Here is an 18,001-nt window from a genome sequence, read left to right as displayed (position 1 = left end):
CTACAGATGAGTCAAGTAATATTTATAGCCTTTATCAGTTCCCTGGGCCTATTCTGGTAGTTCTAGTTATTCAAACTTTTTCAAATTTTTATGCTTTTTGTCTGAACTTTTTCCCAGTTATCTTCTTACAATGTAATGCTGAAAACTAAATGCATTTCTCTAATTGAGGCCTAAGAAGTACTTAATATACATCCATTACTACTACAATCCAGTATAACAAATAGTGGATCCTTACACAGGACAGTCATTAGTGTTCTGTAACACATTTTGTTAATGATCCACAATAGATCCTGGCAGGGACCTCATTCAATATCTTCTTCCAACCTAACACTACCATTAATAGTTACTCTGGGTTTACCAATTTAGTAGCTAAAATTACTTACTATACTATAATTGCAGCTAATCCACATTTCTTGAATGCTTTTTAAAAATGTTATAGGGTAATGTAGTAAACACCTGACTAAAACTGAGATTCTGTAGATGGACTTGTCACAGTTTGAGTAACTGCACCTGTGTTCTATTCTTTATGTTTCACTTCAGGAGTGCCCAGTCAGGTCTCAGGTGTGCAGCCATCACCAGTCTCTGCGGGGGGACCCTTGTCCCACTCCCATCTGACATGGTGTTTTAAGCCTGCACATAGCCCTGCCTTATACTGGGATATCCCCAGCAAGCTAGTCTGCCTAATGGCCAGCACCGGTAAAATTAATTTCTCTCTCCAAGGGCTATGAACAATGTATTGCCAGCAGTGACAAGTTACCACACAGCTCTTTCTAAGCAAGCACATTTATTTTTAAGGTGAAAGCATTGCAGAGAAGACATAATGAAAACAACAAACTGATTTAAACACACACTAGACATACCAGGAGTCACCCATCAGTCTTATGGGGCCCTAATAGGCCAGAGTATTTTGTATGGTTCGGGCCCCTTTTTAATTTGTGAAGGAGCTGTGGTAACCCTCCCCCAGGAAGTAGAACATAATCACATTCCCTGTCCCACAGGTTACATAAATGTAATAAAATATGTTCCCCCAAAGATACTGCATGCTGTTACAATAACAGTCACATTACTATCGTTTCTTTAACTACCTAGCTTGCTCTCCATCAAATAAATAAATGATTAGTTGTCACACTACAGAATAAATGAAAGTCTGTTTCATTCTGAAAAACTTCTGAAACTTGCCATCAGCATCCAGTATTGGATGCTGTGTTGGGTGTGTTTCCCTTTTCCCCCCTGAAAATACATTGGCATTTAAATGACACATGCTTGATATTAACATATTCAATAATGCTGTACTTGTGTTTCTAAACCTCTTCAAACATTAGTTTCAGTGCTTTGAAAAGGTAAAGCACTGTGTAGGTACTAATTATTCTACTCAAGAGATTGCTGTTTTAGTGAGCTTGCACATTTGATCGAGAATTACTGTTTGACAGCAGTTTATTAATTTTCCCCCCTCCCTTACAAGGCCCATTCAAACAGTGAAGTATTTGAAAGAGGATTGAATGCTTTGGTACAGCTGAGTGCCATTGTTGGTCCTGCTCTTAATGATCAGCTGAAACATCTACTCACAAGCGTAAGTACAAAAAATTGACACAGTAACTGTGCCTCTTCATTTTTTATGTTACTTTTGTTTAGAGACTTCCTGTCATTTCACACAAAGATGATGGAACTTTCAGCTGTTCCATGAAAGGCATTTCTTGATAAGCTTTAGCAGAGAGCCATAGTCTTATTATAATATATGGTGAATTATAGAGCTCTAACATTCAGTATATGCTACTAGACCAAAGAACAATTTGTACAATAAACCCCCCTAAAGACTGAGACATATTAGTTACTGTGTTTTGAAGGGACATTGTTTATTATAAAATTACCTGTGAATTTTAAATATTAATATTTAGTAACAAAACCCATTAAAGTTGCTGTGATGGGGAGGACTAGGTCCTGAGGCCCCCTGCTGGAGGTCTTATGACCCTGCCACACCCCACCTCATAAAAGGGCAGTAGAGAGGTCCTCCAAGCTGCCTAGAGTGGCTTTGTGGGAAGCAGCCAATCAGGGCCCAGCAGGCTAATAGAAGAAGAGCTGCAGGGCCAGACTGAGGAGAGTGGATGGTGCTCCAGGCTGGCTGCTGGGACTCCACGAGGACAAGACCCTGAGATTAGGGTGAAGAATGTGCGGGAGCACGGGGAAGTGGCCCAAGGAATTATAGCAGCAATGCAGTTTATTTAAAGGGACATTGCAGATGGCTGCTATCTATAGGGTCTCTGGGCTGGCACCCAGAGTAGAGGGCGGGCCCGGATCCTCACCAGCAGCTACTGGGAAAGTGGCCTGGACTTTGAGGCACCCCAGAAGTGGGATTGAACTGTAGTGGCCCAGCTGAAGAGCTGGAGCCAGAAAGGCCCTGAGAGGATGAAGACATTGCCTCCAGGGAAAGAGCTCTGGAGCACCGCTCTATTGCGGAACAGGGACAAACAGAGAGAGATATTACGGAGGGCACTGAGAGAGTACCCCAAAAGGGGGTTGCGTTGCTTTTATCTCACAGACATACTGTGTATGACTTGACTGGAGGGCTGAGTCAGTGAAGACCCACCACAAACGGGGAGAGAGAGAGAGAGAGAGAGAGTGCAGGCACACGCAGTTGGCCAGGGGGCACTTGCGAGAGGTGAGTTCAACCACTTTACACTGGTACCAGAAGTAGGATTGTTCGGACCAGCCCCTGCAAACAAGGGGACCATGGAAGAGCTGATAAGAGCTGTAGGCCAGCAGCAGCAAACTGTGGCAGCTTCAAAGCCTCAGCAAGCCACCCAGCAACAGCACGGCAAAACCCAGGAGGGGCTTCAACAGCAGCAACTCCAGGATCACCAGTCTTAGGCTTGGCAGGGAGCCTGGCAGCTAAAACAGCGTCTACCCAGGCCCGGCCGCTGCAGGTGCCACAGAGGAAAGAGTCAGAAGACACCCCCCCCCCCCCCCCCCGGTGGAGCTTTAGGTAGTATGGGCAAGGGGTCAGGTGAGATGGATTCAGCTTGATACAAGCCATGGTTGTAAGTCCAGCCCGGTTGCCATGAGGGCTGCTGGGACCAGTGAAGGCCAGGTGGATAAAGACACTCAGCCATGAATGGCTGAGGCCCAGGCTATAGTTAAGGCAGAACAGAGGACTGTCGGGACTCAGTTTAGGGCTTGGAAGACTACCCACGGATAGTTTTTTTTCCATTGTGGGGAAATGGGCCACATAAGAAGGTGTTGCCCCCCCTAACTCAGGAAGTCAGTACTGGTACTATCATAGTCCCAGGACTCCCTGTAATTGGCAAACCTGGTAGACAAGGAAGGACTGAAGCCCATGTGATAGAAATGGGAAAGCAGTTGTGTGTCTTGAACAACCCTTTTTCTGAAGGGAAGACCCAGCCTGCAGTGTCTGTCCTGAGGGAAGAGAACATGGGGAATGTACCTAATGTGTTGCAGGAACTGAAGCAAGGCCAGGGCCCTGAAATGACTTCTGTGGAGAAGAGCCCAAAAAGAAGCTCTGAGGGACAGCAGGGTTCCTTGACAGGAGGTGTTGGAGACCGAGGGAAACTTGTTTCACAGGGCCTGGGAGCTCAGAGAATGACGGATAGTCAGGACTCTTGGTTGGGCACCAGGCACCCCTGCAACCTGCAGAACCAGATGAATGCTCTCTGGTATGAACTAAATAACTGGCTAAAGGCTTATGAGACCCAGGTCCAGGGAATAGAACAGACCCGTTTTCAAATGGTGAAAGAGCTGGCCAAGGAGCTGGGGACAGACCAAGCAGGAGACAGCTGATCTTGAGAAGGTGAAGGTGAAGGCACTGGCAGCCAAATGTAAAGAGGTATCCAAGGCAAGCAAAACGTGTCTGCCTAGTGAGTGAGACACTGGCTACACAAAAGATGATAGGCAGGTGAAGGAGGTGAGCTGAACCGAAACCTGGAGTAGGAAGTCTCCAGCCTAAAAGATAGAAGGAGTTGGAGCATCTGCCTATTATAGAGACCAGTGGGCCCATACAAAAATAGAGATACAGAAGAGAGAAACCCTCTCCTTGAGCAGAATTCTGAAAGAAAGCCAACAACAGAAGCTGACCTGAGAGAGGACCCAGCAAGCCTTAGAGGAGCAGCTTACCATACTGGGAAAAGAGCCAGAGACTAAGACCAGAGATTACCCCAAGGCTTGTGTGGATACCAGTGGGTTGGCTGATGGGCTAGGCACCCAGAAAGGCCTCCTGAAAGGAGTGAGTAGCAGTCTAATAAAGAAGTGGGTGTCCTGTGCCATAAACAGTAAGTTCCCATGTACAACAGAGGCTGCAATAATAGCGTAGCCCCTCAGCTACACAGCAGACCTCTACAGTAAAGGACTGGGATAAGCTAGAAGAGGGGACTGCTACGGCTGATCGGAACCAGGCTGAAATCCTGGAACTACGGATATAGGTAGCTTAATACCAGCAGGAGCTGGAAGAGATCTGCTCTTCATGGGAAAGGATTGTAGGGTAAGCACTAAAATAGGAGCAAGAACTGACCCATCTCAAAGTTGAAAAGAAGACAGCAGACCAGCAGTGCTTACTACTGCAAAAGGAGCTGACCAAGCTCCAAAACCTGATCAAGGTCCAGCCAGGGTCAAAGTCCAACTTGGCTAAGGAGAAAGCTGGGGTTTTGTAGACTGAAGCCAGTACAGAAGGAAGATGGCTTGGATAGGGACATACAGCCACCTGATGAAACAGAGAGCTGCCTGACCATGCGTCTAAAAATCCAGGATCATGATATAGTGGCAAAGCAGGGCAACAACTGGACCTCTGCTAAAAAGAAGAGCTCTTCTTGGAGGAAAAAGGAAGCTAAAAATGGTGCTAACCTGCTAAATATTATCCACACGATAGTGTGGGTATAGCAAGAACAAAAGTGAGTGTTGCTAAGCCAGGTATTGAAAGCAATGGGCAAAACAGTACAGTCCCTGGTCTTTGGAAGTCCTGGGAGCGATCTGAGCTTGGATAGAGAGATCTTTTAACTCTGAAGGGTGTACGTGCAGATGCATTCAGAAGGACTCCTCTCCAGATCAGGAGGCCACAGTAAGAGAGTTTATTTCTGGGGAAATCCTGGCTTTGTTAACCAGCCTAGAGGCAGTAAAAGGCTTTTACCATCTGAATGCCCCCTATGTGGTAAATCATGACATGTCACTGACATGGAGGGTTACGTGCACTGTATGGGCTACCTACAAAAAGGGGGACCTCGGGCTATGGTCACTTCATATTTCTCTGAGGGAGATAAGGGTATTGCCAAGGACCTAGTGGACTTCCTAATGTCAGCCAAACAAGAAGTCCGTCGTCCCCCCACAGCTGAGAAACATGGCTAAAGGGTACCTTTGGTTGAGCCTACCTTTTGAGATTGGTTTGCTCTGAATAGAAGGAGCTCCCAGAGAGCCTGAACAATGAAAACCTCTCCAGACAAATGTTAGGGGGCTTATTCCTTCACCCACTTACTTTCCTGGTCCTTCTCGCATGAACAGAGAGCAACAATACCCGAAGTCCGAAGGTGCAAACAATTCGATGTTTACTGGGGTGAACTTCCAGCAAGCTTAAATACAAGTTCCTTTTTTCCTTATTTTCGAATCCCAACTTACTTCCTGTTTGCCCCTAATTTATATAGTAATATTCTTAGCTATACCTTAACCAATCATTCTACTAACATTTAACTAACCAATCCTAACATGGATTAGCTAACCAATTATATCCCACCACCTTAATTAGTTTACACCCAGCAAAATTAATTATACAGCAGACAGAAGCAATCACAGAACCAGACAGAGACCATGCCAATAAACAATAGCAAAGTGGGAACTATAATGACAAAACAATACAGAAGTGAGGATTTCACAACTACATCTGTAAAGACATAAGAGTTTCCCAGCTGTGTCTATTGATAAGTGAGTTCTTACCAGACAGAAAACTATCAACCTCAATTTCCTTTTACAGCTTCTAGGCACTTCCCTTTCTCTGGAAGTGATAGGCACTATAAGGACAGGATTAAATTCCTAACAGCCCAATAGCACCTTATTTCAATGTGACTAGTTTGGAATGTGAGGATGTGACCATTCACTTCCCAGCTTATGGCTGCCTCTGTCGCTTAGCCAAAGGCCTTAGCCTAAGAACAGGGCCTCAGACTGTCACAGTAAGAGAAGGCCCTTACACTGGCAGACAGTGATTTTGATTCTTTCTTTTATACCTCTAACTAGCCAAGTGATAGGAATACACCTAAATTCTTAGAGTATAGGCCTTTACAGACAGGCCTGAATATCTATATCCTAACAACAAAGAGTTCTGAGAGGAACCCTAACTAGGGCAATGCGATATTAAAAGCTCTCCAGGTAGAGAGGCCTGGGAGAGAAACCCTGAGAACCAAGGCAGAAACTACCATGAATAGCTCTCCAGGTAGAAAGGCCTGAGAGGGAACCCTGCTAAAAAAGGAGATAAGCCCTGCTAAAAGGATTATAAAAGCTCTCCAGGTAGAAATGCCTGGGATAGAAGTACTCTGAGGCAGCAGTGCAAAATTAATAGGTGTGTCACAGAGCTACTTAAGGAAGGAGCCTGAATTGGAAAATCTCTCCAGGTGAGAGAGGCCTGGGAGAGAAGTTCTTGAGCAATCAGGGCAGAAAGTGAATAACTCTCTGAGGTAGAAGACACGCATCCATTGAAGTGAGAAACTGCCAAATCTTTCCAGGCAGAGAGGCCTGGCAGGAAAACCCTGACAAATCAGGGCAAGGACTACTAAAGCTTCCTGTGTAAGAGACCAGGGAGGGAGAGTTCTAACAAACAGGGGCACAGGCAAAGGAACTCTCTAGACTATTCCCAACAACTGTTTCATATTCCTCCTGGTACTCTTGTTTTGCATCAAAAATAGTTGCAAACAAATATAAAAGCTATCTGTCTATGGATTTTATACTGCCACCCATCATTGCAAAAACTGGGCATTTCTGCAAAGCTATGTTTTTTGGTTCAGAAAACTTTGTCTTCCCCTTTTGCTTTTGACCATGTGTCTTACTTTGGCATTACCTACTATGCGTAAAGTAATGATTCTTTTTGCTTTCCCTTTCCTGAACTAAGGTGAAGCAGTATTCTAAAGCAAAAATAAATGTGGTCGGTTTTCATACATTGTACTTCAATCATCTTTTTTCCAAGTTATATTTATATTTATTTTATTCCAATAGATTTCAAAGAGGTTAATGGACAAGAAATTCAAAGAGCAAATCACTGTTGTATTACAAAAGCTAGAGCAGTATGGTGGAAAGGTGAGTTGAACAGATTATTCTCTGTATTTTACATTTTGTTAAAAAATATAAAAATATACATGAATTTAAATCATGTCAAGAAGACTTTGATTTCAAGTCTCTGAATCCTTCAAGCTTTGCTCCTGCAAAGACTTATGTATGTGCTTAACTCTACACACTGGAACGACTGTGTGTAAAATTAATCATATGTGTAGGTTTTGCAGGGTTGGGGCCTAGTGGTGTTGTGTAGTGATTCATAATGTGAAAATAGCTTTATTTTTCCTGTATATGAATTGTGACATAGAAGAGAAATAGAATCTACTTCATGTAATACAGTCACTTATAGCCTTTTATTTTACATTTCTATAGAGAATACTTAAACACCTAAATTGTCAAACATCCTCACACTAATTTCTTGTGCTCCTTCATAAGAAACTTAGGTGCACACCTTAACATGACATTCCAAGGATCCACACCTACATAGGGATCCACACAGCAGGCCTCTTAGTCCCACACTGAGTCCCCTTCAGTGGGACTCCATTGAGAAGTAACTGCCTGTCCACGTAGATGCCCTTTGCAAGATAACCGTGTAAAACATTAAACTGTTTCTGCTAGGAGGTGTGTGCAACCTTACTGGTGAGACGGAACATTTGCTATTCTTTTCCTCCCCAGACACTAGAAGAGGTCTATAGTTCTACTTCCAGGGCTTGAAATTTGTGAGGAAAAAAGTTTACCTACTGCAGTGACATGTAATGTTTTTAAAATACTGGCTTTGTTAGCTAACCTAAAGTATTGAAATGTCCGACAGTAAGCATCAGTTTGATCCATGTTCTATCTGTAATAACATTTTGTCTTCCCAAACGAACAGGATTTTTTCCAAATCAATAATAAAACAATTACTAAGAAATACTAAAATTTTGTATAAAAAAGTAAGAGATATTTTATACATTTTTATATTCAACTTTCTGATATCCACTTCTCCCTCTCCTTCTTCTTTTATCCTGTTTTCTACCCTCTCTTCCTGTTCCCTTTTCTTAAGAGAAATTCTTAACCAGTATTGCACCCTTCTTTAAGTTCTCTCATTCCTCCCTTGTTGTCTTTAAATGATCTCCTAACCCTTATCGAGGATTAATTCTGCCTTTGTCAAACACACAGCTTCTATTGATTTAATTGAGAATTACATACGTAAGAAGGCTTTCAAATTGGGCATTTGATTTTCTTTCATTCACCCTCCCACCTACGCACCCCTTCTTCGGTACTCACTTCAAATATTGAAGAGGAAAATAATGATGCCCCGTAAATGGTATTATTTAAAAACAATTTTCCCAGCAGAACACGTGGCTTATGGAATTTTTAAACCCTGTATGTTTTTTCTGCGAGTGCCTTTTAAAAGAAAAAAAAAATTATTCGAATGACAGCAGCAAGAACTTAGCGGTAGTTAATAGATAACCCACAAGCCATTGGTACATAGAATCTACCCTCCTGTAGTTCTCCCATCTATTTTCTTCTGTTATTTTACCAGTTCTCTGCATGTTTTTTTTTTTAAAGTTATTTGTCTCTGCTACTTTTCCTATGAGAGAGAGAGAGATCTGATCTCTCTCAAAATATTTAATGTTTTTCTGTCTTCAACTCTCTTCTTTTGATAGTTTAGTTTGCATGATGGGTGTTTAGATATGTATAATTATAAGGAAATGTTGTAACACAGATTGCCACTTGGTTGCCTTCAGAACTAAGTGCTTCTTACTGTGTAAACTTCATTTTTATCAACAGGAGAGTGTAACTATCATCAAATCTAAAATTCCAACCTATTGTTCCATCTCCTTTTGAATGAGAGAACCATATAGTCATTTACACTGCGTAGTGTCGTTGTGGGCATCAGAAGCTGACTGTGGATGCTGTTGGAATTTCCTTATGGTACAACTTATTCTAGTAAAACTAACCACAAACATTCTGTAATCTGCTTGGGAGAAAAAATGAAGATTAAGTGAAGTGTGCCCATAACATCTTGTGAAAAAGTATAATTATGGCAAACAGTTAATCATTTTTATTAGATATCTTTTTGTGTATCCAGTCTTATGTTTACAGTTACAGTCAATAATTGGTTATCTACCATCCATTTTTTCAGCTGTAAACAAAGTAAATGTTAATTCATTTTTGCTGTACATTCCTATTTCCTTTAATATTTCTGCCACACTTACTGTGTTTATCAAATGTTACATAAAAGGTAGAATTTGATTGTAATTATTAATTAAGCAGTAACTAACTCACTGCTAAAGTGCATATACATATTTATTTTATACGCTTTCTTTCCGTGATGAGTGTTAGAGATGAAAATGTGAGTTTTCTGTTACAAAAGAACTGATTTCAAACTTGTTGTCCAGTGTTGCTCTAGTACCGTAAATAGGATAAAAACACCAGGTGTTGATATTGGAATACTGTTTTTCATATTCTATCCCAGTAACCCTTCATTTTGAAAACTGTCACATTGGGAACTTAAATCTTAGCACAGTACTGAATTAACAGTTAATTCAGGATGCGTGTATTGAAACAGTAAATCCATTTGGTTAAAGAAATGCCTGTAGTCTAGTATTTTTTCAAAAAACAAAAACATTCTGCTTGTTTTTCTTTCTTGTATTTTATTTTTATATATATATAATTTTATTTTATTATTTATTTATTTTTTTACAAAATGTGCACATTTAGTTTACGCAAACATGCTACAGCAAATTTCAGGTGTACATGTATTGTACTACTCTTATTCCTACACTGGTGATAGCAGAGCAGCCTTCAACATTCCATCTCTACACCAGAATAGATACCTGATTTATTTTTGCAAAAATAATGGTTGCAGCATTCTTTCTACGCCAGTAGCCCCTTCACATCCTTTGTGCAGAAATGTCACAATAAAGATTGGCATATCTTCAGTAGCGTTTCAAAGTATTGGCCTGGAATCACTCAAAACAATAGTACAATAATTTTTATTTCTTAATTGTGATGGGGAAAAGATAATCCATTTTAATCTTTCACATCTGTGCACTTATGGTTTTTTAGGTCCAGAATTAAAGCTGTTCCTACTTTGATAGAATTAATGTTCCTCAAGAATGTAATAGTAGTACTGCTTATAAACAACACTGGTGTATAGCTAAAGTTTCTGCTTCTTTTTTACTCCCTTTTCATAGTAAACAGACCATTGAAACAGATAGTAGACTGTCTAGATATTACTGCATTCTGAGCACTGAAGTGAGATGGAAGCTTCAAAAGACCATTATCTCCTTTTTCCTCATTAAAACCGGTAAGACACGTACTTCTGGAAATAATGGTAAAACTAGATTTTCTTCACAAAGAAATTTGAACTTAAAACCTTTTCAGGTCCTTAATTTTGAGCAGAAAACTTTGCTGACAGTCCAACCAGAATTACACATACAATATATAAGACTTCAGGTACTCATTTCATGAAAAATTCATAAATGCAGATTTATTAGGTAAGGATGATCTGTTTAATACCTACCAGTGGTACATGTCTATCTGAATCATAAAAATTTTTATTGTAAAAAAGATTTCTTCCTCTTATGTAAGTTAGCTGGGCTTCAATCAAAGAGGAAAGAAAGCCAAATAAAATTGGATGTTGTTGTAGGAGATATGTATTGCTCATCAACTGTAGCAATATTTACTCAAAGTATTATGTAAAAATGAGCATTACACCATACAAATGTGAAAAGGAAATGCAGGATGATTTCTCTGTAAAAGAGAGGCTAAGACACTTTTTAAGGATTTTTAAGACACTTAAAATCCAGGGGCTGAATCCAATACAAACAAGTATCAAAAACAGCTATTTCTGATCTCCTTGTGTTAAAGCCTCTTTTATCTAGGGGTTGGAATGGTAATAAAGCTGTATAATGGCAGATGCTGTGCTGTTTTGGGGAGTTGTGGGGTAAAACCTAATACTTTTAGCATATCCCATTCGATAAAGGACAAATTATTACATCCTAACCTTTGGGAAATCATTTTTGGGAGGAAGGTCTTTATAATAAAACAAAACTTATTTGCATAATACATGTCTCAGTGTAAAGCTGAGCAATCCTACATATGGTAAATGTGGCAAATCCAGCTTTAAGTAATGTTGCAGAATAGTTCACATTTGTCCATTAATTGCAGACTAAACCACATTGTTAAATCACATTTTCAAAGAGCTGCATGGAACGCATTATGTTTTCATCCTGTAAGAAGAAAAAAAATACGTCAGATTATTTTATATTTCCTATACAGAAGTGTATAGAGGGGAAAAAAGTGGGTAGAAGTCACTAATGTTAGTTACTGACAGCAGCAACTTGTTTGGAAAAATTAATAAGTGATGATAAAATTTAACACTGAAACTGGTACTGATTTTAGAAAAAAATACCAAAACTATTAATAAATAATTACTGAAATTAAAAAAATTAAACTGAAAAGAGCATATTAAGTTAATTTGTGTTTTTGTTGAAACTGTCTACACTGTTTTGGAGATAATCAATTGAACTCTTGAAACTCTGTAAAAAAAAAAAAAAAAAAAAATAGTATATAAATATGTGGTAACTTCCTACGTGCAGTTTGAGTACAGTCAGTAATTTCCATATATTTGAAATTGTTGCTTGGCACAGCATATTCTCCCCAAAAAACCCTTTGGCATTATCGGAGACTATTTTGTAGATTCAAGAACAATTTAAAACTGAGTCAGCACGTGCATGCAGCACGATAATTCCCCCAAATACATTGTTAAAATTGTTGACTCCTCAGCTCAGATTTTCCCCACTGGCAGTACGACATAGCAAGTCTTCTCTGATTCTACTGCTTGTTGATATTAAATAGGGAACTAATTTAATCCATTTTTACTTAAACTTTTAGCAGTGCCCTTACACAGTTACACCTCTATCCCGATATAACGCGGTCCTCGGGAGCCAAAAACTCTAACCGCATTATATCGAACTTGCTATGGAGGGCCGGGTAGGGAAGGCTGTGCCTCCCCAAACAACCTGGCCCTGTCCCCTATCCGACCCCCCACTTACTTCCTGCCCACTGACTGACCCCTCAAAACCCCCGACCCATCCAACCTCTCCTATTCCCGGTCCCCTTAACACGCTGCTCAGAGTAGTGTGTCGGAGCCAGACATGCTGCCGTCCTAGGCGCCGACTCCGTGGGTGCTCCGGGGCTGGAGCACCCACAGAGAAAAATTGGTGGTCACAGAGCACCCACCAGCAGCTCTGCGCCCTGCCCCAGCTCACCTCCGCTCTGCCTCCTCCCCTCCGCTTCTCCCCCCTCCCTCTCTCCTTCCAAGGCTTGCCGTGAATCAGCTGTTTGGCGCGGCAAACCTGGGAAGGGGGAGAAGTGGAGCAGCGGCGCACTCTGGAGAGGAGACGGAGGTGGGTGGGGAGTGGTTCCCCTCCCCCCCCCGGGCCTTCCACGCCCATCCATCCCCACCACAGCTCACCTCCGCTCTGCCTCCTCCCCTGAGCGCGCTACTGCTCGGCTTCTCCCCCCTCCCTCCCAGGCTTGCACAAGCCTGGGAAGGGAAATGCTTTACCGTGTTATATCCGAATTTGTGTTAATCGGATCACGTTCTATCAGGGTAGAGGTGTATCTCTCTCGAATCATCAGAATGTACTGGTCATCCCCCACACTAAATAAATATACATAATAATGATGACTCACAGCTGTCACAGTAAAACTACCCCTTAACCTCCACCTCTAAGAAAATAATTTGGTCTTGAATTTAATACTACATCTTTCTCAGTAGTGAGTATCTTATGAAGAGTGCTGTCTCCTAGACCAAGGTAGCTCCAGCTCCTTTTCCACTGCTTATTTCAGCTGTGATCTCTCAAGTAATTAGGGCTCAAATCATTCAGGGCTTTCTTAATAGGTTAAAATCCTTGCCTTGAATTCCACCCAGAAGCTTACTGATGATAAACTCTCAGCATGAAACTCCACCTAATAAACTAGCCCATGTTCTTCCCTAGCTCTAGTTTCCAAGTGGTCTTGTCATGTAGCTAATTACCATAAACCAATCTCGAGGCCAACTGTAGCAAGGGACACATCAGAGTGAAAATGGTGAATTTGTCTCAGCAAATGCAGCTGGAAGAAAGTGTACTTGACCAAGTCCATAACCTGGGCATCTAGGAGCAATTGAGTATCTTCTTAAAACCACATGGTTCTGCAGCTGTATTTAACAAATGGCGTTTGTACTCTCTCATTGAAGGTTGTCTGTATAATCACATGGCTCCTTCCCCCAAGCATTTTCTGTCTTATATGGATTGAACTGCAGCCAATAGATCCTCCCTCCACTCCCTTCAATAGATTATTCGTTCTACTCTATTAATGAGGTCAGATGTGATAAACAGTAGTAAAATACTTCATAACAAATCCAACAACAAAACCCATCTTCACATGATGTTCTAAACAGAATCAGTAAATACCAATTACCTACCAGCAAAAAATGTCTCCACTACTAGAGTTGTGATGCTGTGTGGAAGACTGTCCAAATTTCCTCTCTAATAATAGGGTAGAACACCAGTCTTCCTAATGGTAGCAAGCCCATTTTTTACCCACTGCACTGTATAGCTGTCCCAGTTCCTACAGTCTCTTTTCAGGAAAACTTTGGGCCTGACAGCTAATCATAGGTTTAGCCTGTGTTTTAAAAGCTTCTTTCAACATCTTTTTCAGTTCCAAAATAGGAAATGAATCTGTTCTTAGTCTTCCTATTCTATCAACAGTGTGATGTTGCTTTGTACTTCAACTATAAATCAGTAGCTGTTTGAAAGAATTTATTCAATCTGAGCTAGTAACAATCAGATATTGTGTTAGGCAACTGACATAGTGCTAGTATAGGTTTTTAGGTCAATGCAATTAAATCTACTGATACTCTTGGGCTCCCTTTACCCATTTTATCCTTTATGCAAGACCACAGACTCTGATATATTGGAATTGTAATCAGTGCTATTGGCCTTGGAAGCTACAGGGTTTTTTTTAAGTTCTAGTGTGATAACTAGTGTAGAAGGCTACTAACTACATTAGTTTCTTCTATGTACAATTATCCAACTAATAACTAGTTTGCAAGTGTAGCAAACACAATTACAGTACCAACTCCTAAATTATGGAAAAGTATCAGAAAAACTGCATTTCACACTGTGTGCATATTAATTAACATATTTATCTTGGTGATATGGGCTAATATATACACACACACAAAACCATTTATAAATAAAACAAGGACCTGGTACTGGCATTTGAAGGCTGATTTTGATCCTGCAATAATTGTATTTCAGGAACACACTGTAGGAAACACAGTTACACAGAGTAATTTTGCAGAAGAGAATTTCTCTCAGCTTTTGGTTCATTTTATGTATTGTTTTATCTCTTAAATTGATGAATAAAAGATACCATAGTGAACCTATTGCAAGAAGTAGAATGAGCACTGAGAAATTCTATTGTTTGATAATAAAGATAGAATCTATTAAATTAAGTCTGGCTACAATACTGTAGATGTTATATACAGTTGGAAATTTTAAAAAAAAGATGTTTTTTGGCCAAGCGTGATTAGATGCTTGACGTGTCATCTTCCATGTTGCCACCTGTAATTTTTAGTGTTGGCCTAAACAAAGTGTCCATATCTAACCCAACCATGCTTATCATTAAGGTCTCTTTGAGTAATCTGAAGCTCATCAAATGTGGGTTTTTAAGGAGTCAGGGGAAAAACAAAACACTGAGAATATCTGCTTATAGTCTTGAAAGGCCAAGTTCCAGGCATTGATGCCCAACACACCTGAACAGCCACGGCAAGATGTAGGAGATGAGTTTCCAAATCATTGGGCCCTGAAGTATGTAGGGATTTAAAGGTTGTCACTCATGCTATGAATCAGAGATGGACTACTCAGTGCCAACATATCTGATTACTCAGAAACAGCAAAGGCTGTAACAGCCTGCTGAAGTTGTGAATCATTCTGGAAAAGAACCACATTGTAGCCCTTACTGCACAATACCCCTCCATTCCTATAGATGAATTTTCCTACCCATCTGCATCATTGCCAACTTGTCCAGATTCCATCTGTAATTTTACACCCAGACTTATCCAAATCACAGTTAGGCACGGAGGAAATAGCAGAATTGGCATTTAATGAGAGGGAGACAGATGAATGCCATCTGCCTACTGGTGATCCATCTGCCTGAGCAGCCTTCCAGACATACTGAACAAGAGAAGTGACAAGATAAAACCCTACAGCACCCTATATCAGCTCTCTCCAGGAAAGAAAACTTACTCAGCAACACTGCAATCTTAGACAGGAGTGGATCCACTGCAAAGAATACTATCGATACTATGGTCAATGGTATCCAAAGCTTATTAGCCACCATGAGAAGTGCTATTAAGAACAGTACATCATTGGCTAGGTCTCACTGTCTCCTTGTCTTTGATCCAACCGGAATTTCCAATGGAATACCTAGAGGTTCAAGTAAAAAAAAACTGACAAAGTCCGTACCATCTTTTATATTTCCTGTGCAGCTTTCGGGCTACAAGGTGTTTATAAATTGTTGCTCATGGATAGACATGCTTTTCCTAGTCTTGCTTACCCATACCTGTATTGCGAATTCTTGTCTGCTGGCCCCCTTTTCATATATACCAAAAGGGCAAAACATTGACTCTTATTGTTGATTTTCCTAATCGCCTTTCCCCTATCTAAGGCAATCCAAATAGAGCTGGTATGTCCATTGAAATCTACTGTATTTTACTGTATTTATTGTTAGACAGAATTGATGGTTTTAGTTTGAGAAAAGAACTGTCAATGGCTACAACAATCTGCATGATCTAATCAATTGTTGCTAGCCCTTTTTCCAGTTTGGATCTCAACACTTGATCTAATGTAGTATGACACCCTCGGTATGTACCATGCTCCTCTAGTAGCTTGTAACCTTGTACAATGTACAAATAACAAGAAGCTTTGGTGTTTAATTTTTTCATAATAAAATTGCAGAACTTATTTTTATAAGGCTGTCTTGTCTAACTGTAGACAAGTTCTTAAATAATAGCTCATTCAGTTATCCTACAATGAATAAATGTGAATTCTGGCAGAGATATACCCAGCACAAGACTCAAATATTCACATAACAATTTGTCTACTACATGGTAGTTTTGCATAGGAAGAGACGATGCAAACACACTAGTGGAATAGGTGAACATTAGCTTTTCAAAAACTATCACCTCTATGAATACAAATATTGTATATGTTCGCACATGTAACTGACTGTTTTGTAGAACAGGTCGCCAGACATACCTTTTTGTAAAGGTGCCTAGAAGTGTAAGCTACATCTTTACACCCAAATCCTCTAATTGGTAGTACCATGTGACAACCCTTTAGCCAGCTGATAGGAGTAACTAAATATCTTACATTTATCATTACTTACTTTTTGGCAGCTTTCAATGAATTCATCTATGGTAACTACCCCATCTTTATTCTTGTCCATTTTCTGTCCAGAAAGATAAGAACATTTGCTTAAATCATGTTAAAATCCTACTTAAAAACACTGAATTTATTTATTACTTATTTCAGAGTTATATTGCAGGCTGGTGGCCACCCAGGTCAGGGTATCATTTTACTAGACACTATAAGTACATTACAGTCCCTGCCTCAGAGAGCTTCCAGTCTATAAAAGTCTAGACATAACAGATCAGTTGGACGAGTAGGTTGGGATGGGGGAACAGGGAAGATAGAGTAACAAAAATAATAGGATGTGCCAGTGAAAACATGGGAGTTTTCTTGTAGACCATCCTTTTTTGTTGTCTTGCCCTACCTGGAAAAATGTTTCCACATGTTGTCTAGGAGCATCCTCTTTGAGAACAGGATAAGTGCATTTTCCCATCATATCATATATAGCTTTCATAATATCAAGCATTTCCTGAAGAGAAAAACATGTTTATGTAAATGTTTTAGAACATGCTCAAAATCTTTTGAGCATTTATAGTTTAGAAGAAATATTTAAGACTGTGCCACAGTCAAATTGTGATTGAACAACTTCATGAGTATAATGCACCTGGATCACTTTGAAATTTAAATTAGCTACTGACGCTATGTACAGACACTCCCTGGGTTACGCAACCCAGACTTACGCAAATTCACTGGAAATAGGATTTTTGAGTTGTGAAAATTTTTGTGTAACGTACGGGTATACGTTTCTGACTTATGCAAAATTTGAGTTACACAAGGCTTTCCAGAACAATTGTGTAAGTTGAGGGGCGTCTGTAACTGAAAACTCTTAAGTAGATGCAGATTTATGCTTCTGAATTTAAATACTTTACGATATCTAAAAGTCCAATGATATTGTGGAAAGAAAGCTCCAGTGGATCAGTAAGTGGAAACAAACCAACAAAAATTTGTAGTAGAAGGTGATTGGGCAAAATCACATCGCCTTCCTGTGTGTGAGTTTCCCCAGCTTTTGTAAGGTGCTTTGAGATATGTCGCTGAAAAGTGCTCTATAAGAATTATTATAACCATGTAATTCATCTGCCAATACATTGAATAAAATGCTGTATTTTAAAAAAAACAAACCCTTTGTAATCTTTATGTAGTGTCTTGCTGAAACTGTTAGTACCAGTACCATTTACAGTAAACACATTGAGTCTGATCTTGCAAAAACTTATGTGCATGCTCACTTCACATTTGAGTTGTCCCATTGACTTTGATGAGTAAAGTTCAGCATATGCCTAATCCTTGCAGAGTAAGGC

General features: G+C 40.2%; 2 protein-coding genes across 14 annotated transcripts in view; one reads left to right on the top strand and one right to left on the bottom strand.

Annotated features, from left to right (window-relative positions):
- Nucleotides 1-9,830, top strand: part of PACRGL (parkin coregulated like) — a 32,548-nt gene extending 22,718 nt beyond the window's left edge. For all 3 annotated transcript variants that reach the window (XM_073342398.1, XM_073342397.1, XM_073342396.1), the window contains 3 exons: nt 1,463-1,570; nt 7,198-7,278; nt 9,028-9,830. In XM_073342398.1, coding sequence (XP_073198499.1) covers nt 1,463-1,570; nt 7,198-7,278; nt 9,028-9,084 — 246 coding nt within the window. In that variant the 3' untranslated portion in view covers nt 9,085-9,830. The remainder of the gene's footprint in view (nt 1-1,462; nt 1,571-7,197; nt 7,279-9,027) is intronic.
- Nucleotides 9,295-18,001, bottom strand: part of KCNIP4 (potassium voltage-gated channel interacting protein 4) — an 862,256-nt gene continuing 853,549 nt past the window's right edge. For 4 of the 11 annotated variants that reach the window (XR_012158704.1, XR_012158706.1, XR_012158703.1 and 1 more), the window contains 4 exons: nt 17,071-17,175; nt 16,684-16,746; nt 15,543-15,722; nt 9,295-11,474 (listed from right to left, as the gene is read on the bottom strand). Coding sequence is in view for 6 of the 11 variants with exons in the window: in XM_073342392.1 (XP_073198493.1) it covers nt 16,606-16,746; nt 17,071-17,175 (246 nt within the window). In the remaining 5 variants the exon portion in view is untranslated. The other 7 variants (XM_073342395.1, XM_073342394.1, XM_073342393.1 and 4 more) reach the window with 4 other exon arrangements.

This window comes from Lepidochelys kempii, chromosome 4 (assembly GCF_965140265.1).
Source record: "Lepidochelys kempii isolate rLepKem1 chromosome 4, rLepKem1.hap2, whole genome shotgun sequence".
Lineage (NCBI taxonomy): Eukaryota > Metazoa > Chordata > Testudines > Cheloniidae > Lepidochelys > Lepidochelys kempii.
This window is presented reverse-complemented; position numbering and strand designations above follow the sequence as displayed.